Raw genomic sequence first — 19,648 nt, forward strand, 5'->3', positions numbered from 1 at the left:
TTCACTTCACTGGTGCTTTTTTTTTTTTTTTTTTTGCTCTACGTGGGCCTCTCACTGTTGTGGCCTCTCCCATTGCGGAGCACAGGCTCCGGACGCACAGGCTCAGCGGCCACGGCTCACGGGCCCAGCCGCTCCGCGGCATGTGGGATCTTCCCGGACCAGGGCACGAACCCGTGTCCCCTGCATCGGCAGGTGGACTCTCAACCACTGCGCCACCAGGGAAGCCCACTGGTGCTTCTTTATCAGAAGGATCCGATCAATATTCACAGCTCGGAGAGCCCGGGGCCCACCCGGGCAGGGTGCACCAGCACAGAGGCCAGAATGGGTCAGGGGTCCCACGGCCGGCACCGTCCTCACCTACTCGGGCCTGCGGGGAACCGTCGTCAGTCCTCCCCACTCCCCAACCCTGGACGGGCAAAGCTGGGAAGGAGGCTCGAAGCTCGAGGTGGAGGGGGCACGGCAAAGGGAAGGCCCCGCCTGAGGCTCTGTAACTGCGGCCTCGCACCCAGCCCTGAGCTGGGTTTCCTCACGGTGTGGACAGAGCCGCTCAGGACCCTCTGCTGCAGGTGGTCCGGGGAGGCGGGTGGGCACCGTGAGTGTTCCACAGCAGCACTGTCAGAGGCCAGGGCGGCGGAAACCAGCATCTTCACCACCACGGCCCCAGGATGTACTCTTCCCCGTGGGCACCATCTTGGAATATGCCATCAATCCAAGACAAAGGCATCTACATGCATTGAATTATTTGGCTTTTGATGTTGAGTTTAATCGATGATATACCTATCTTCATAATCTTCTACTGATCACAGCGGAGAGAACCAAGGATTGACGCAGACTTGCAGGAAAGCCAGGCGAACACGAAGAGACTTTACTTCGCCTCTCGTGTTGGGTGAACGTACAACATCTACGAGGCTTTTGAATAGTAAAAAGACTTCCTGGCAAACACCTCTCCTCCAACCAAAAGGTGGAGCCCTGGCCAATGCCCAGCTGGTTGGGAACAGAACACAGACAGCGGTGGGGCTGCCCTCGAGCTTGCAGCCCTGAAGCCCCAGCCCCTCCTCGTGGGAGAGGCCAATGCAGGTACGGGTCCCACGACTCCTGGGCTCCAACGCAGGGCCGTCCTCCCCCTGGCCCACCCAGCAACAGCTCTGACTCCAAGGGGACGGTGGCCACACAGGGAGGGGCCTGGACGACCTCCCAGAAGTCGAGGCTCCCGAAATCACACCCCCTTTGCTGTCCATCCCTGGGGCGTCTCGGAGAACTCCTTTCTCACATAAGAGTCACTGCTTCTCAGCACCAGAGCAGAGCAACCTGCTTCCACGAGAGGCCCCGATCAACCCCGGGAGGTGCAGGGACCGGGGTTCTCACGTCACCAGCTGACAAATGAATCCACCACCACCGAGCGCCTGCCGGGGCTGGCCCTGTGCCTGGGCTCTGGGGCTCTTCTGTGGCACCAGGGCAGCACGTCTGGTTTCAGAGCCTGGCCTCTGACTTAGCTGAGATTGAAAATGTGCCGGTTCCACCGTGGTCCCCACCTCATCCCTCCACCCCACCTGGTGGCTTTGGCGACTCCTGTGAGAATTTCCACTTCGGGGGGAGGGCAGGGAGACAGACACTGGGCCGCAGGCCATGTAACTATCAATAGAAGGACCTTCCCAGGTCGTCCTAGGAGCGGAGGCCCTAGGGGGCTGGCTCAGGACCACGACAGCACTCGGGGAGCGCTGGGTCCTGCTGGGTCCCGGATTCCAACTCCCATCCCGACGTGGCAGACATCGGGGTGCCCTGGACAGGTCTCACCCTCTTCCGAGCTCTGGCTCTCACTCCTCATCCTGTATTTGGGGGCAGGGAGGGGGTGCCCTGGTAAAAAGTAAGGGAGGGAGGCCACGGCGGGAAAGGCAGAAGGTCCCAGCCAATCTGGGGTGCCCAGGAGTCCCAGTCCTGGGTGACGCTTCCTGCAACCCAACATGCAACACAAACATCCCCCCAGGCGCTGGCCAGGGGCTCCCTGTGCCCCCTAGAGGGCAGGGCCTGGGGGCACAGAGGGAGGGGCCAGGCTTGGGGCAGAAGATGGCAGATGGCGAACCACAGGAACCACGGGAAGGCAGCCGGCAGCCAGGGACCCTCCATCGTATGAGGGCAGAAGCTTCTCTGGTGGCTGGGAGCCCTTCCATCTGCCCGGTGCCGGGGTCTGAGGATGGAACACAGGGCAACAGCCCGCTCCCCACTCTTTTCAGGGCAGGACAACAGAAACAAGAAGGTCACATCTGGTTAACAGGGTCCAGCTCCCAGGACCGGGCTTTTAAGACTGGTGGCCTCTTGTGATGTCACCAGGTGGTGCAAAAGGGGGCCCCTGGGAGAGACGAGGGCTGGTCTGTGAGGTGCTAGTAGATATTCCACGAAAACCCAACCGGCAAACCAAAACCTATTGTTCAATAGTTTGGGGAACTAGCTTAAAGCAAGTTCAACAGACCTCACTGCTGTGGGATTCTCCTGACTCTTTGCCACACTGACGTGCACCCTGAATCTCTAAGAAACGGGCACAATGTCCTATTTTCAGAAACTTGTTTTCACAGGAGTCTTTTGAGCGGCATATTCAGGACCAGCGGGGCACAGAGCACGTGTGCATCCAGTCCCGGAGCAAGGGGAGAAGCCCTGGCGGCCCCTCCTTGGCCCCTGTGCGGTCCCCTGCCCGGCGCACCTGATCCTGGGCCGCTCGGGCCCCCGCCCCCGTCACTGTCCTCTGCTCCCCTCATTTACCTTAAGCGGACAAACGTCCAGACCTCTGGTCCTCAGCCTCAGACGCGACAGGGAAGAGGCCAGAGCAGGGCCGAGGGGAACCCAGGCCAAGTACACACGGTGGTGGCCTGGGAGAGCACGGGCCGGGGGCGGGGCCATCTGGTGGGGTTTATTTTACAAGCAGCGTCCTTCACGGAGGGGGCGGGAGGGGAGGGGCGTAGGGGAACGGAGAGGACGTTTACAAGTGTGAGGCCGAGGCAGAGCCAGACGCCTGGAAGGCCCCGGCCCCCGCCCGGCCCGCCCCCGCTGGCACGGCCACGGCGGGTGGCCGGTTACCAAAGCGGGTTCCCTCTGGCTCCGCAAAGTGGCTGCCCTCCGGCCGGGAGACCCCGGGCTGCTGGCAGGGGGCGAGGGTCACGGAGGTGAAGCCGTAGGTCTCCAGCCCAGGGGGCCGGCCCGCCTCGGAGGCCTCCAGGATGAGCTCCACGTCCGAGAAGGCCACCAAGGCCTGGGTGGAGTCGCAGGAGCTCGGCTCCAGCTGGCCGGCGGCCGCCAGGGCAAGAGGCCCTGGGACGCCCAGGCAGGGCCGCAGCCGCCGCAGGTCCTCCCGGAAGTGGGGGCTGAAGAGCAGGTAGAGCAGGGGGTTGAGGCAGGCGGGCAGGGGCAGCGCCAGAAGCAGCACGGACTTGACGGCCTCGGGGGTGACGGGGACGAGGCCCAGCGCGGACGCCAGGCTCAGGAAGGCCACGGGGCAGTAGAGGAGCCCGTCAGCGAAGGTGAGACGGGCCACGTGGCGCACGGCGGCGCAGTCCCACACGGGCTCCAGCTCGGCCCCGGGCAGCTCGCAGGACAGCCTGACGTAGGCTGCGGCCACTGCCAGGAAGCAGGAGGCGTTCAGCATCGCCAGCGCCGCGGCGAAGCCCAGGGCGGCCGGCCGGCCATCGGGCGGGGCGTACGGCACGCAGAGCGGGGAGGCCCCGTACTCACCCACGGAGGCCAGCGGCAGGGCGGCCGCCAGCCCGGCCAGCGCCAGGCAGCCCAGGGCCCCCGCGTGCAAGCTGCCCGGGGCCGGTGCCTTCCCACGGGCCCGCACGCAGGCCACGGCCACGCTGCAGTGCACGGCGGCCAGGGTCAGCAGCAGCATGGAGGCCTCGGAGCCCAGCACGGCCAGGAAGCCCACGGCCCGGCAGCCCGGGCCCGACTCCCAGCGGGCGCCATACTCCGCGAACCGGCCGAAGGTCAGCGCGTCCACCGAGGCGAGAAGGCCGCAGGAGAGGCCGGTCAAGGTGTTGGCCCCTGCGATGGCCCCCACCACGAACTTGAATGGGGGCAGGGGGCCGGGCCCGGCTGCGGACAGGCTCAGCAGCACCAGCCCGTTGCAGAGCACGGAGAGCAGCACGGCGGCCCACACGGCCAGGCGGACGCCCCAGCTCTCGAAGAGGTGCTCGCAGGGCTTGAAGGGGCCTGCGGGAGAGAGGACCACACTCTAGCCTGGGGCCGCAGGGCGGACATGGCCTCATCCATCTGCAGGGCAGCCCTGCAGGCCACCAGGAGTCTCAGGGCTCCTGGTGGGTCTGGGAGAGGAGCAGAGGGGACACAGAAGGAGGGCTTCCTCCACGAGCTGCAGGGGGTGGATGCCAGCCCAGGACACGGAGGCACAGACACGTGAGAAACGCACACGCGGTACAGACTAAGGCAGCACGGACCAGCCTTGGGGAAACATCAGGCAGAGGAGCCCTCCCCACGGAGCAGCGTCCAGAGCAAGGAAGAGACAGGCTGGCCTGGAGGAGCGGCCAGGGCAGCAGCCCTAGGGACAGGCTGGGGCCAACCCGCAGAGCGGCACCCAGGACCCTGCCACGAGGAGCCTGGCCAGGTGGGCTCTCCCTGGTTCCTCGGCCACATTTAATGCTCACGACTGGGTCAGTGTTGGAGGCAAAGCCTACTGAGAACATCAGAGGGCAGGTGGCCCCTGGGGTTTTCCCGTCTGGTTCTGCACTGGATGGCGGACAGCCTGGCGCTGTCCATCTCTCTCCCCAGGCCCTGTCCTCAAACCACCTTGTAACTTTGGACCTCTGTTCCTTCATCCATCCTGGCCTGGACTCCTGTTCTTCCATGTGCTGCTAGGCGGCCTGGGCACTTCAGAGGATTTGTGACAGCTCTTTTTTAAACACTTTTTTTTTCTGATTACCAAATAATAGCTGTCAGTGGTAGAAAAACTGGAACATGTAACGTGGATTGAAACTGCTTATGATCGCTCCTCAGAGAAACTCATCATTTTGCCATGTTTTCTATCAGTTTTAAGAAATACATATATACATATAGATTTTTTTTAACTAAATTGGGACTTTACTGTAGATCGTTTCTCATTCTCTCTCTTTTTAAAAATTTATTTATTTGGCTGCGTTGGGTCTTCGTTGTGGTGCGCGAGCTTCTCATTGCGGTGGCTTCTCTTGTTGCGGAGCACGGGCTCTAGGTGCGCAGGTTTCAGTAGTTGTGGCTCGCGTGCTCTAGAGCGCAGGCTCAGTAGTTGCAGCGCACGGGCTTAGTTGCTCCGCGGCACGTGGGATCTTCCCGGACGAGGGACTGAAGCCTTGTCGCCTACATTGGCAGGTGGATTGTTAACCACTGCACCACCAGGGAAGTCCCATAGTTTCTTATTCTCTTTTTTAAGTTAAAGTTTTATCATGCACACTTTCCCATATTGTTACATTACTGAAAAACACGTTTTAGGTGTCTGTGCAGTGAATATGGGCACACCGGAATTTATTTGGCCATTTGTATGTGCTATTGTAAAAGTGAGTGCAAGTTGGATTTTGTCTTTTGGAGCTTCCCCTTTTACGTCATCACTGCTGATCACCGGTTTTCAGAGGCCGCGTGAACACGCACCTGCGCCTCCAGGTGCGCTGGTGCGCTTGTCGCTGCGGGCACTAGAGGGCGCGCTACAGCCGCGAAGCGCGGGGCGCGTGTGCTGCGGGGCCTGGGCGGGGCTGGAGAGCCGGTGAGAGGGACGCTATCCGCTGCCTTCCACTCGTCCGACGCTTCCCGGCCCGGCTCCCGTGGCCGCTGCTGCCTCCGGGGTGGCCTGGGGCTTCACGCTAAACACAGAGGCTGGGCTGGACCAAAGGGGAATTTTCTTTGTTTCCTGACAGCAAGATGGATTTAGCGGAGACTGAAGGAGGCTTCCTCAGCCGTTAAGGAGCGGACAGTGCTGGAAGGAGCCCCCAGGGACACCTGGTGTTTTACGCCCGGGAGAGCTTTACCTACGAGAGGCGGCACCCCTCCTGGGATGGAGTGGGGAGGGATGCAGAAGGGGGCCTTGCAGGGTGCTGCCCTGCTCGAACTCTGCGGGTCTCAGACGAGCCAGCCCCGCACCCGCCGCCTGAGCAGTGGGGTCTCTTCGCTGAGAGAAAGTTCCTCCTGGCTGTATCACCTCTGGCGACTCGTAAATGTCGCTTTGACTCCCCTCCCCTCCCCCGCTCCCGCTGCCCCCAAGCAGCCACCGAAGGGGGGCGACAGCCCCTTCCCCGGGAATGACAGAAGAGGCTGAACTCGTGGAAGAGCGGGGGCTCCTGCAGCGGAGCAGGACGCTGTGGTCCTCCCCACACCCATGTCCTCCGCCTGCCTCTTGTCGCTTTTAACCAAAGAGTAAGTTTAATTAGAGAAGTGAGAAAATGCAGAAGCAAAGGAAAGAGTCAAAGGACTAAATAATAATAGTCATTGAGCAAAGTCAAGGGCCTTCAGTCCGTCCTCAGGGCTGTAGATAATATTCTGAGCCACGTCCTTTGAGCTGTTTTATAGATGCTGAAACCCGCCCCCGCCAGCTGGAAGAAGTTAACTACATGATGACCAGGCTGTAGCCATGACCTAAGCTGCCACAGTTCTGAGAACCGGCCTGAAGAAATGGGAACAAACCGACCCTGGAACTGAAGCCTAACTGTACTTAAAACAATCAAGATGACGCTGATCAGACCACCGATGACCAGTTTCAAGATGACCGTCAGAGCTGACTGTGCTGTCTCTGCATGTAGCCCCCTCCTTCTGCCTGTACATCCCTGAAACTCCCCCGTAAAAGCTCTTGGCCACTGATTGTCGGTGGGGGGAGTCGGCCGTTGGACATGAGTCCACCCTCCCCCTCCCAGGTTGCCAGCCTCCAAAGTAAAGCAAACTTTCCTTTCCACCGACCTTGTCTCTCGAGTATTGGCTTTCAAAAGGCGAGCAGCTGGACCCCACTTTCCGTAACGCTCCTTCCCCAGTCCCTGCCCTCCCCACCCCGAGGCACCCCTCTCACCTGGAACAGGGCTGCACTGGACAGTGGGGTGTGGCCTGGGGTCCTCCACCTCCAGCTGAAGCTCGTCTGGGTCCACATCATCTGAGGGGAGACCAGAAACTGGCTCAGACCCTAGTCTTGGTGTGGGTCAAGCCCCACCTTTCTCCAAAACCCCACCCCTCTGAGATGTTGTCCCGACTCGTCTGCTGGGCACGGGGCCTCCCTGCGGCCCTGCACAGGTGTGTCTACCCTCGGGGGCAAACCTCTGGTCAGCTCCCTGTTATCCGCCTGTGGCCCTCAGACACCGAGTGCCCCCATGTCCTCCCGGGCGGCTGCACAGAGTCAGGGGAGGCTGCCCTGCTGGTGGGGGCCCTCCACACGGGCCAGCCCACCACTGTGACCCCGTGTCCGGCTGGGAGCCCTGCACACTGCAAAGGACAGAGCAGCGAGCGGGATGCGCTCGGAGGAGGTGGACCAGGGACGGTGACGACAGCCGAGCTGCTGAGAGTGTTGGACTCGGAAAAGGCAGGGTGAGGGGAAGAAGGCCGTCCTCAAAGAGCTGCCGGCCTGCAGGCATCACTACACCCCGACGTGCTGATGGTCCCAGGCAGCAGAACCAGCATCAACAGACGCGTCACAGAAGGAGGCAAATCATGATCCAGAGGGAGAAGTTCTGGTTCTTCCTACACAAAGAAGCTCCCACCATCAGAGGTCACGTGTGCTGACCACAGAACCCTGTTGCTGGGCGTTGGGCACAGGCGGGGGGCATGTGGGGTGGACGAGACGCGGCCCTGCTGTCGAGGAGCCGTGGGCACGCACGCTGCCCCCACGAGGAGGTCACCTGGCGCCAGGGCTGGGGCTCCCCCAGCTCTCATCCTCCAGGCCCCGCGCCTACGGAGTCCTCACCGACCCTCCCCACAGCTGCAGGAGGCAGGCAGCCACAGGCATCATCGGACACGTGAGGAAAGCGAAGACCTTGCCTTGGGTCTCACAGCCAGTGAGCGACAGAGCGGAAGTCAGACCGAGCCTCGCTGGGCCGCAGAGCCAAGGTGGGGGGACGGGGAGACGGTTGGGGGAGCTTTACAGATGCACACGGTGTGCGTAACTGGAGAGACTGGAGCAGGAAGTCTCCAGTGTGAGAAGGCGCTTCTCTACTGCATTAGCAGGTGAACTAGATCATCTTTAACCACCCTTCCAATTGTAAGTCTAGGCTCTGCGATTCTGTTCGTCTGAGAAAGGCAAATCCCTTGTTAAAGAAACTCCAAAACGTGATTGAATCAAATGGCATTATTTTCCTTATTCGCTCTTGTGCTGTTCCTTAAACCAGGGCCTGCAATCTCCACGGGGGTGGACATCTCAGGGCCCAGAAATTCCTTAAGGATATTGAAATGATAAATGATAACTAAACCAGTTTATAGTTTATAAAGACGAAACTCTCTTTTGCAGCGATAATTCAGCATTGGAAGATCCCCCTCGAGGCTTGCGGGATCTTAGTTCCCCGACCAGGGATTGAACCCCGGCAGTGAGAGTGCAGAGTCCTAACCACGGGACCGCCAGGGAGTTCCTGGAAAGTTTCTGGAGTTGGTTGGGGTAGGCGGGTAGTTTCTGGAGTTGGGTTGGGGTAGGCGGGGGAAACTGCCTCTCCTGGAAGGTTAGGGAGCCGGGCCAGTGGGCTCTCCACCGTGTACAGGCCAGGCCCAGGCAGGCGACCGTTTGTCACACTTGTCCCCGCCTTCAGCTCACATGTCTGCTTCCTGTGTGGAGCCTTCCTCCCACTTAAAGGGTAAACAGTTCAGTTGGGAGCTTTCCCTGGAGGCAGGGAGGCCCTGTGGAGCTGCCCATGGCCTGGGCACTGTTGGGTGGGCAGGGGGCCGGGCTGTGCCCACAGCCTAGCATTCCATCCCTCGCCACCTTTCCTGCTCTGTAGAACGGAGCTCAGCAGTGCTTGGAAATCAAAATGCACGGATGAGATGCAAGAGCTGAGGCCCGTGGACTCCGTCTGAGGCTGTAAGGTCACAGCCAAAGTGCTGAAGACCGCTCTTCACCGAGGGGGATGTGGGATATGGCTGTAGCCGCGGCCCTGGCCCCCTCCTAGGCTCAGCAGCTCCTCAGGAAGTGGGGCCCGGCCCCGGTGCCGTTATGGCAATGGCCGCCCACCAGCCCGATGCCCTGTGGTTCTCCCAGACTCTGGCCTGGTGGAGTTTCACTTTCAGGAAGGAAGGTTTCCACTCCTATCCATGCGGAGTGGACGGCAGACACCCAGACCGCCCCAGGGAAGCTGCTGCCCCTGCCGGGCCTCACACTCTCCCGGGAGGGCTCCAGTCCCCTTCGCCTGCCCACGGCGGCCTCCTGGGCTCCCAGCTACACTCCTGCGTGTCCGGCCAGAGGCCCCTCCCTGAGTAGCCACCGTGGACGGAGGGCACACGCGTCTGTCTGCGGGATCTTCAATGCTCCCGACGGCCTGTGGGGCGCGAACGCCGCTCCCAGCTTACGGATAAGAAACGGAGGCTCCCAAGGCTTTGTCCGTGGTGACCTGACCCGTGAGTGGTCTGGAGGAGTTAGAACCTGGGTCCGTCTACACTGGCGTGAATGTTCTTACGTGTTTAGATCTGATCTTTCTGTTTAGCTTCTGCACTGACACATTGTGAAGAGAGAGTTAGAGACTGAAGGGAAACCCCCGAGTCGGGGCCCTTTCCCCTCCCTCCTAATTCTGCTTGTGCTCTGCAACAGGGGGCAGGCCATGAAGACCATCTCTCTGCCCTTCACCAGAGACCCCAGCCCGTAGGTGTCCCCTCTGGCCTCCCCGAGAGGCCCCCGGGCGCCAGGGCCTCTGAAGCCCCTGGTGAGACAGCGGGGCAGACGGTGGGGGCAGCAGTGACCCCCCAGCTGCTCCTTTTGGCTCTGAGACACGGCGTGAAAGGACTCTTTTCCAGAAGCAGGTTTAATTGATTTAGCCTGACCCCGCCTGGCTCGGGCTGATTGGAAAGCGCTGTCTGCTCTGAGGACGCCCGCTGCAGGGCTCGCGTGGCGGGGCGCGGGGTGCCGTGGAGGAGCTGCGGCCCACCAGGACAGGGCTGTCACGTGAGCCACGGCCTGGGGCGCGCCCTGGGGGCCACAGAGGGCTTGGCAGGTGGGAGGCATGCCTGCCGTCAAGGTCAGCGCCGCCCTTGTGTCCCCGGGGCCTGGAGGACAGGCGTGAACAGGGGCCGCCCCTCCCTGGGCCCCCAGCAGCCCCTGCCGGCTCCCCTCGGGGTCCTGCGCCTCCTCCCTCCCGGCCCCCCCACGGCCCCCCGGGTCACTCACAGTGGCTCTCGGCTGCGTCGGCAGGGAGGCCCAGGGGCCTTTTGGGAGCATCGTGGTCGTCAGGGTGAGGGCCCTGGGGCGTCCGTCGGCCCAAGGCCTTGAAGACGCCACGGCACACGCCGTAGGAACAGCACTGGTAGGCGTAGGGCACCTCCAGGGCCCTGGGGGGGGGGGGGGGGGGCGGGACACAGCCACCTTAGCCACGGCCGGGGCTCCGGCAGCCCGCAGCCGCCCACTGCCCCCGAGTGCCCTGCTGGTGGCCTCCCGGGCTTCTTCCTCAGGCCCGCAGCCGCCCTCTGCCCCCCAGCGCTCTGAGTGCCGTCCAGCCTCGTCCTCCCCCATCTACAGGCCTGAGCCAGGCTCCGACGGGGAGCAGCTGGGCCACGCAGCCTGAGAGCTCCGCCCCTCCGGGCGGCCCTCCTCTTCCGCTAGCGAGGAGACAGGGCTCTCCTGGCCCGTCTTCACCCTCGCTCTCCGCGAGGCCTGCGCCCCGCGCCTCTGGGCACGTCAGAGCTGGGTTGGCGCCCTGCGGGTGAGGCCGGACCCCCATTGCTTTGCAGCAGAGCGTGGGCCACATGGGCCGAAGGAGGCCTGGGGTCCTCGGCACCAGCAAGGGCTGAGCGGCTGTTTTCTACTCATCAGCACCCTGGGCTCGGCCCTGATTCCAGGCCCGGAAGCTGCCCAAGCAGGCGGGGGGCCTTCACACCATCTTAGCTCTGTCCTCGCCGGGGTCCCCCAGGGCTGGGACTGGGAGAGGGAAACGCTACGCGGGGATGAGGGGGAAGGGGCCCTCCCCACTCAGGCTGGCCAGACCCTGGGCCTCCAGGCTTTTCTCGGGGTGAGGCCCTGGGCTCTCTCCTGTCCCTCCCGGCCTGGCCACTGCCCTGAGGCAGACCTCTGTAGGTGTGGGGACAGGAAGCCTCACCTCAGTCTGGGGAAGCTGTCCTTGGGGAAGGCCTGGGACAGAGCCCAGTTCCCTTTGAGCTTCAGATGCACCAGGCCCCCAAGCCCGGCCAGGGGCAGTGTGGTCAGCTGGTTGTCCGTCAGGTCCCTAGGACAGTGGATGGTCAGGGTCACTGGCAGTCAGGGGGTGGCTGGAGGCAGACTGTGCTGAAGGCGTGGCCAGTGTGCCCGGGATGGGAGCCAGAGGAGACGAGGGAAGGAAGGCTCGGAGGAAGGAGCACGGATGCCGGGCAGAGGTGGCAGGGTTGCCAGAGCTCCGTCGTCCCCCACTCGTGGGACCTCGGGGGCCGACTACACGGGGCTGTTGGAGGTGACGCCACGCCGTCCCAGCTCCTGGGTAACACAGCCGCTCGGCCACAGCTGCTGGGCCCCGTCTGAGTCCCACCGGAGTCCCTGTCCAGCCCACCAGGGCATCCGCCTGCTGTGCCGGCCCCCGGCCCCCTGCTCTTCTGAGGACGCGGGGGCCAGAGCTGGGACTGAACAGCGCGGCTGTCTGGCCGCACGCAGGGGTTCGGTCGCCCGTTCTGTTTCAGGGCCAGCTTAGTAGCCAGAGGTGAAGATGTGCATGGCTCCCCCTGGAGAAATATCAGAAGAAGCCAGGCCTCCAAACCAGACAGCGCGGCCACAGACCGGCAGCGTGGAAACGGCCTGGGCTGGACGTCAGGGAACCGGGCCCCGTCACCAGCTCCCCGTGAAGCCGAGGCGTGTCGCAGGTCTGCCCGAGCCTCAGCGGCCTCATCTTTCAAAGGGATAAAAATACCCATCCGACCGCTGTGGCGGGAGCAGAGCGAACAGGCGGGAAGCAGCGGTGAGAGTGTGGCCTGAGCCCAGAGAGCAGGGCTGTGAGCGCCGGGGTCCCGGCCCCTTGAGTGAGCACCACCTCCGCAGGCCGGGGAGCACCTGAGAGGCGAGGGGCAGGGCTGCACGGCCTCCGGCAGACGAGCCTTCAGGACACAGTGGAGAACACGCACCCCTGTGCGCGGTGGCCCCACACGCTCCCCTTTCCCGCCCCGGTGGCTTCGGGGCCTGGCTGCCCGGGGGCTGAGGCTGCGCGTGGCGCCGCAGAGCTCGTAGGGGTGGCTCCGGCTCATCAGGTCCCACGTCTGTCCAGGGGGCTGGGAACGCGGTTAGGCTGCAGCCACGTCCCCAGCACGTGTGGCCGACACCCACGCGTGTCCCACCCCAGGCCGGGCCCTCCTGCCCCCGCTGGGCAGCCCACAGGCCCACGGTGCTCCAGCTCCCGGGAGGAGAGGGCAGTGGACACTCACAGCTTGACCAGGGAGCGCAGGGTCGCGAAGGCCTCGGGGTGGATGGACCGGATGGCGTTCCAGCTCAGGTCCCTACGGGCAGAGGACGTGACAGGAGGGTACAGTGACACACGGAGGACCCGTCGTTCTTACCCTGGGTCACCGACACATGTGCCATGGTGTGGGCATGCAGGGAGGCTGCCCGGTGGGGGTCCTCACGGGGTGCAGGCGTGCAGGGAGGGGCCCCACTGGGGATCCTCATGGGGCGCAGGCGTGCAGGGAGAGCCCCCCGGGTGCTGGGGTTCCCTACGGGGCGCAGGCGTGCAGGGAGGGCCCCCCGGGTGCTGGGGTTCCCCATGGGGTGCAGGCGTGCAGGGAGGGCCCCCCCAGGTGCAGGGTCCTCATGGGGTGCAGGCATGCAGGGAGGGCCCCCCGGGTGCTGGGGGTCCCCACAGGGTGCAGGCATGCAGGGAGGGCCCCCCGGGTGCTGGGGTTCCCCATGGGGTGCAGGCGTGCACGGAGGGCCTCCCAGGTGCAGGGTCCTAACGGGGTGCAGGTGTGCAGGGAGGGCCCCCCCCGGGTGCTGGGGGTCCTCACAGGGTGCAGGCGTGCAGGGAGGGCCCCCCCAGGTGCAGGGTCCTCACGGAGTGCAGGCGTGCAGGGAGGGCCCCCCAGGTGCTGGGGGTCCCCACGGGGCGCAGGCGTGCAGGGAGGGCCCCCCGGGTGCTGGGGGTCCCCACGGGGTCCAGGCGTGCAGGGAGGGGCCCCTGGGTGCTGGGGGTCCTCACGGGGCGCAGGCGTGCAGGGAGGGCCCCCCTACCCTAGGTACTCACAGGGCCTGCAGGGAGGTCAGCTGGTGGAAGGTGTCAGCTCTGATTTCCCAGATGCGGTTGTGCTGGAGGCCACTAGGGCAGCGAGAGAGGCTGATGAGCCCAGAGGCCCAGACACTGCCCCCAACCCCGACCCCACCACTGGGAGGAAGAAAGGACCCAGTCCGCAGAATCACCAGAATTAAAGGGAGCATGGGGGACGTGGCTGCCTTGGGTAAGTGGTCAGGAGACAAAGCTACAAAGCCGTCCCTGTGGCCCCAAAGGGAGTGGGCTTCCAGGGCTCCCACTGGCCCTGGCTCCCAGCCCAGCTGGCCTCACTCCTCGGGCCCTCCAGACCCTAGTCCAGCAGCAGAATGCAGCCCAGCCCCTGGCGGCCCCAGACGGGCCCAAGCTGGGAGGCAGAGCTCAACAGACTGGCGTCTGAGTGGGAGATGGACCCTGGGCCTCGGCAAAGGTGCAGACCCTCCTTCCTTCAGTGTCAAGGCACCAGGACAGGCCCTCACGTCCCCGACCCTGCCTGGTCCCGGGGCCCAGACATGGAGGGCCAGAGGCCCTGTCATTTGGGGACGCAGGAGCTGGGTGAAGGGAGCTCGGAGAATCTGTGAAGTGGTTTCGGTCCCCGTGGAACCTGCAGCCCAGGTTTCCCTCCCGGACACGATTGTGCACGTGCGTGTGCGCTTATGGAAACCGAGAGCCTGGGCACTTCCAGTCCCCCACGGCCACCCCATGTCCAGCCCACCTGCCCCTCCGCTGGCCCTAATCACTGTCACGTTTCCTGCTGCCTTGACCCCCAAGGAGCCGCCTCGAGACCCCTTTTGGGCACCATCTCATGGGCTGTCACTGCGAGTCATGGCCTGTCCCGGCCTCTGCCGAGCTCCCAGCCCTGACCTCAGGGTCAGCAAGCCCAGGGCGGGGAAGGTCAGAGTGCTTGCTGACCCCGCCCTCAGGCCCAGTGCCCCACACTCACATTTCCTCCAGCTTCTGACACCCGTGCAGGCTGGGCAGCCCCTCGATCTGGTTGTGAGACAGCTCCCTGGGGAGAGGGGGCCGGGCTGGTGAGGGGAGCTGGGCCTCAGGGACACGGCTGTGGACCTCCTCACCCCGGGCACTTCCCTCCAGCTCCCTGCGGGGCCCCTCCCCTCTGCGGGGCCCGGATGGGGCCGCCTCATCCATGTGAAGGCCCAGGGGACCCTGGGAGGCCCCCGGGGGTCAGGAAGCAGGAGGTGAGAGGCGCACAACAGGGCCACACTGGGACGAGCCAGCTGGCCGAGGCTACCCAGGCGGTACCACTGTCACAGTACGGAGCCGACGCCCCTAGGGATCCCCTGGCCCAAGCCCCCATCCAGCTGAGGCACAGAGGGGACAGGACGTGCCCACGGACACACAGCCTGTCGGTGGCAGGCTAGACACCCGTCCAGGGCTGGTCGTGCACATCTTGAGCCGGGGGCTGTGGTCCGTGGTGAGCACCTCAGACCCGAGTGAGACTCAGGGGAGAGGAAACTCCCTGCTCCTCACGGGACACGTAAGGTCCTCTGTGGTCCCTGTGTAGACTCGGGTAGCCTATTAGAGCCACTCTGGGGGGACCTACGATGTGCCGGGCGCTTCCAACCCTCCTAAATGAGCCCACGTTTTGCAGATGAGAAACCGGAGCTCAGAGACACAAAGCGGGAGCTGGGGTCCACCGGCCGGAAGCGGCAGAGCTCGGCCTCAGCCCCGGCCCTGACTTCGAAGACCGAGGCTTTTCCCCGAATGGGAGAGGGCAGCCCAGTCCCTCTCGGGCAGGTCTCAGCCCAGGCTGCCTCTCTCCAGGAAGAGAGTGGCGAGGGGACGGAGCCCAGGGGGGCCTTGCTGGTGGGAGGGCGCGGGAGGCACTCACAGGACACGGAGCCCGGGCAGCTGCTGGCACATCCCCGGGGGCAGCCGCCGGAGGCCCGCACGGGTCAGGGTCCTGCGGGGAGAACGGAGCGGGGCTGGCACCGACCCGGGCCCTGCCGTCCCCGGCCCCTCCCCGTGCCTCCCCTCTGGCCTGACGCTGACGTGGGAGCACAGAGCTGACAAAAGACAAGTGGGGGGCACGGGGCGGGGGGCTGTGGGGAGAGAGGAGGAGGTGGGTTGGGGTGGACAGAGGGGCACGGCCGGGCACCGCCTGGCAGGCGGTCCTGCAGCCAGCCCCTCCCGCCCTCCCCTTCGTGTCCCCCCACGTCTCCTGGTGTCACCAGCAACACAGGGGCCGGACCCTGTTCTGCTCCCTGTAGGGGAGGGGGCCATGCGCAGGCCGTGGATGGAAACTCCAGCCCCAGTGGGGCCCTGGGAACCAAGCCCAGAGCCCGTGCCCTGTGCCTGGGGCAGAGAGGATGCCGGGGCATCCGGGGCGGGGCAGTGGGATGCGAGCAGGCTGCAGGGCGGCGGCCTCGGGACAGGGTGCTCTGGGGAGGGCGTGAGGCCGAGGTCACCCTCGGGGAACTACTACTTCCCTCGTGGAAGATCTTCCAGCTCTGGGTGTTCGCGGGACCCTTCTGTTCACTCTCTTACGGTGAATCGAGGGCCTGCTACGCTCTCCCCCCTCCCCCCAGGACAAAGCGGCAACCAGGAGGCACAGGAGGTGGCTGTCACAGCCCTCCTGCCGCTCCCGGGTCCTCCGTGCACCTCAGCTTGTGGTTAGGATCGCCGAGAAACCCCAGGCTGGGAAAGTGGGGGAGAGCAGCACCACCCCCCGAACCACCTGCCAGCCCGGTGGGAGCGGCCATGGGCCCCTCGGGGCCAGGCTAGAAGGCCAGATAACGGGGACCAGACTCTGGGGGCGACGGGGGGCGACGGGGGATTGGGGGGCCAGCGTCCACTCACAGGACCTCCAGACTGGTGGTGCCTTTGAGATCTGGGAACCCCTGGATGTCCGTGGCACCATTCAGAGATCTGGAGATAGAGCACCAGGTGCTGAAGGGGGTTCAGCCCTCAGGGACCCCCACACACAGGGACCCCATCTTCTGGGGACACCGTCCTTCCCCGACCTCCCTCCGGTGACCCCAGTTGCTCAGGCCCTGGTGGGGGCTGGACGCCTAGCAGGGTCCAAGCTGCCATTTCCTAGGTCAGCTCCACCCAGCCTGGCCCGGACAGAGCCGGTCACCTGGCCCCCAGCCACCTGGCCACCCAGCCACCCAGGCCCAGTGCGCACAAAACACAGGCAGGGACTGTGGGACTCGCCCCGTTTGAAAGGCAACGGCTTGAGTGCTTCCGGAAAGGTGTTTGTCTGCTGGGGTTGCTCGTTGGAGCCGGGAAGCGGGTCTCCCCTAAGTGTCACCTGCCGGGGCTTCCCCCAGTGGTCACCCCACCTCGGGGGACCACGCAGGCCTGCACGCGACAGGAGCCCAGCAGGATGGGTGCCGCCGGATCCTGAGGAGGACCCTGGGCTCGGGCCTGAGCGGGAGAGCCTGGAGTCCAGCGATGAAACATACGCATGGCGCCAGCCTCAGGGGTGAGAGTGGGGCGCACAGGAAGGTGGAGCTTGCGCCCCAAAAGACTCAGGGGCGTCCCTGTGCTGCTGCGTGTAGAGCGCCACCTGCAGGAGGTTTTCTGAAGACGTTGCACTTGGGATGGGAATTGACAGAGCAGGAGCGACGAGGATGCCTTTGGGTGGCCAAGAGTCCCAGGGTGTGGCTCCGGGGGCCCCGGAGAACCAGAACCTTGTCGGGTTGTTGCTCCTTCGGCTATGTGAGCAGGACCCTGACTTGGCGGGACTGGCGGGCGGGGGTGGTGCCAGGGGGCAGGGGGAGGCACCAACTCACAGGGTGTGCAGCCTGGGCAGGTACTGGAACGCCGACCTCCCCACGAACTGGATCGGGTTGTCATAAAAGTGTCTGCAGGAAAGACACCGAAGCCCTTCATTCTCCCTCCCGGCTGCACCGAGGCAGGTGTCTGCTCTCCCCTCTCCGCGGAGACCAGCACGCAGGGAGCCCCTCTCCAGTTCCGCCTGCCAACCCCGTCCTCCCCCAACATGCGTCAGGAGCAAGGACTCACATCGTCTGCAGCAGAGGGTTCCCCAGGAAGGCCTTCTCGGGGATGGCCTTGATGTTGTTGTTATGGAAACCCCTGGGGGATGACATGGGCGTCAGAAGGATGCGGAGAGCCCGTGGACGGGGACAGGGGACCCCAGGACACTCTCCAACAGCCGGACAGGAAGGCCATGGGCCCAAAGGGACATCAGCCTGGGGACCCTGGTTCCACATCTGCCTGTGACTTTCCCTCTTTGCTCAACGACCCGTGGACAGGAGAGAGGGTGAGCCTGGGCTGAGGGCACTGTGAGAGCCACTCAGGGGAACAGGCTGGGCCCACACCCCAAGGAGGGCAGAACCCTGGAGGCCCCTAGGGGGGAGCTGAGGCTGCATGGGAGGAGGGAGCGAAGAAACAGGGGCCCCTGGAGGAGAAGCGGTCCCCAGATGGAGCCAGGCTTGGCCTCAAGGCCCTGAACTGAGGAGCGGAGCCCCGGAGGGGAGTAGGGGGGCGCAGGGGGGACGCCCGTGACCGTGGAGGAGAAAAGGCGGCGAGGCCCCCCCGGGCATCCAGGCTCTAGAGGCCGGGAACTGTGCATCTGGTTACGGGGGAGGACAGTTCCAAGTAAATGCTGGACCGGAAAGCACAACCCACGCTGAGCAGCCCCCTCTGCCGTCCTTTTTTCACCAGAGACCCCTGGTTTCTGAGTGTCTTCCTGGCCTCTGGGACCCATCCTCCCTCCCCTCATCACTTCCACGCTCATTCACGAAATTCACCTGCAGCCAACGCCCACCCAGCCTGCTTTGTTCGGTCAATGTTCCTGCGTGAGTTCGCTCGTGGCACGTGTCTGATCACCGGCTTCGTGGCCGGGGTTGAGCTGAGCTCCGAGGGATTCAGAAGTTTACGAGACAGGAGCCCCTGTCCTCAAGCTGCTTCTCCCAATAGACGTGGACAGACACGCCCCACGCGTGTGCCTTCCTGCTGCTGCCACCCCAGGGCTCTGCTCTCTCCCCCGAGCTTACATCTCCCGCTCCCAGGCCTCTGCACGCCCTGCTCCGGCCACGCCCTACAGACCCAGCGAATCTTCTCCCCACCTGCCCCCCCCCACACCCCACTCCAGGGGAAAGGCAGGCCTTGGTGATTCGCTGGCAGTGGGGGGCGTGCAGCCGCTCCTCACGCGGACCCTCCCCTGCGCTGGTCCAGCTCCCCACCCGCTTCGCTTCCCGGTGTTCACACTGTCAGCCGGCTGGACCAGGCGAGGGGGAGGCATGGGGTTGGTGCTAAAGGCCCCGGTGGCCGTGAGAACAGATCCAGTGCTGCCTGGAGGTTTGGGCTCTGGTCGTAAACTTCCGCTGCCTTAACCGGTCCCGCTCAGCACCGCGCAGAGCCCGTCCTGCTACACGGCGGCCCCTCCTCCCCGAAGGCTGTCTCCCCACCGGCTCAGCGCCCCTCTGCGTACTCACTGCCCCGCCAGGTCCTCATCTCCACTGGTCCTCCTCCCCCGCTGTCGCCTAAAGCCCGTCCACCCTCTAAGGCTGACCTCAGACACGTGAGCCCACAGCGCTCTTCCTGTGCTCTCTGGACACCCAGACCGTTTCAGCTAAGACGACATGATCTAGGGTCGGAGTTACATGCCGACCCTGAGCTGCTCTGTCCTGCCCCTGTACGCTGCATCCTCGACAGGCCTGAAGCCCTAGGGGACGGCTGGTGTCTGTCTCACCCCTGGTTTGCATTTTAGAATAAAACGAGCAGTGGCCGCCCGGGGGTGGGGCAGAGCCAGCTCCGAGGCCTGTGACTGCTGACCCGGGAGGTCGGGACCTCGGGAGGTGAGGGCGTGGGGGGCCCTTGGGCACAGGGGACTCCCCAAACCCCACAGAGGAGCTTACAGTTCCTGCAGGCGGCCCAGCGTCCGGATGGCCACGGGGAACTCGTGCAGCTGGTTGTAATTCAGGTCTCTGGAAAGAAGGCAGGACAGTCGCTGGAGGACAGTCCCCAGGGCGCGTCAGAGGCTCCGGGAAACGGACGCTGGCTCTGGGCTGGCTGGAGAGAGGGGCTGGCAGCCTGCCGGGCCCAGCGCCAACGTCCGGAACACACTTTGGGCTGTTCCTCTCCCATCGCTGCCCCCAGACCTCGGCGGGGGCCTTCCCGGCCACAGACCTGTTTTGCGGGGACACTTAGGGGTGGATAATGGAACCAACTCTCTCCGAACAGCCCCCTGGGCTGAGGAGAGCATCTCAAGCCTTTGGAGACACCAGTGGATGGGGAGGGGGCCTGGGGAGGAGGGGGCAATTTTTAACACCTTGTCACCGGCACGAGGG

The 19,648-nt window shown here is 64.4% G+C and overlaps 1 protein-coding gene across 2 annotated transcripts in view; it reads right to left on the bottom strand.

The window, feature by feature from the left end:
* Nucleotides 1-643: 643 nt before the first annotated feature.
* The window catches only part of LGR6 (leucine rich repeat containing G protein-coupled receptor 6), a 95,926-nt gene continuing 76,921 nt past the window's right edge, over nt 644-19,648 (bottom strand). For both annotated transcript variants that reach the window (XM_030844414.2, XM_060303350.1), the window contains 12 exons: nt 19,217-19,285; nt 17,358-17,429; nt 17,126-17,197; nt 16,188-16,256; nt 15,220-15,291; nt 14,311-14,376; nt 13,347-13,418; nt 12,535-12,606; nt 11,229-11,354; nt 10,304-10,464; nt 7,022-7,102; nt 644-4,197 (listed from right to left, as the gene is read on the bottom strand). In XM_030844414.2, coding sequence (XP_030700274.2) covers nt 2,972-4,197; nt 7,022-7,102; nt 10,304-10,464; nt 11,229-11,354; nt 12,535-12,606; nt 13,347-13,418; nt 14,311-14,376; nt 15,220-15,291; nt 16,188-16,256; nt 17,126-17,197; nt 17,358-17,429; nt 19,217-19,285 — 2,158 coding nt within the window. In that variant the 3' untranslated portion in view covers nt 644-2,971. The remainder of the gene's footprint in view (nt 4,198-7,021; nt 7,103-10,303; nt 10,465-11,228; nt 11,355-12,534; nt 12,607-13,346; nt 13,419-14,310; nt 14,377-15,219; nt 15,292-16,187; nt 16,257-17,125; nt 17,198-17,357; nt 17,430-19,216; nt 19,286-19,648) is intronic.

This window comes from Globicephala melas, chromosome 1, assembly GCF_963455315.2.
Source record: "Globicephala melas chromosome 1, mGloMel1.2, whole genome shotgun sequence".
Lineage (NCBI taxonomy): Eukaryota > Metazoa > Chordata > Mammalia > Artiodactyla > Delphinidae > Globicephala > Globicephala melas.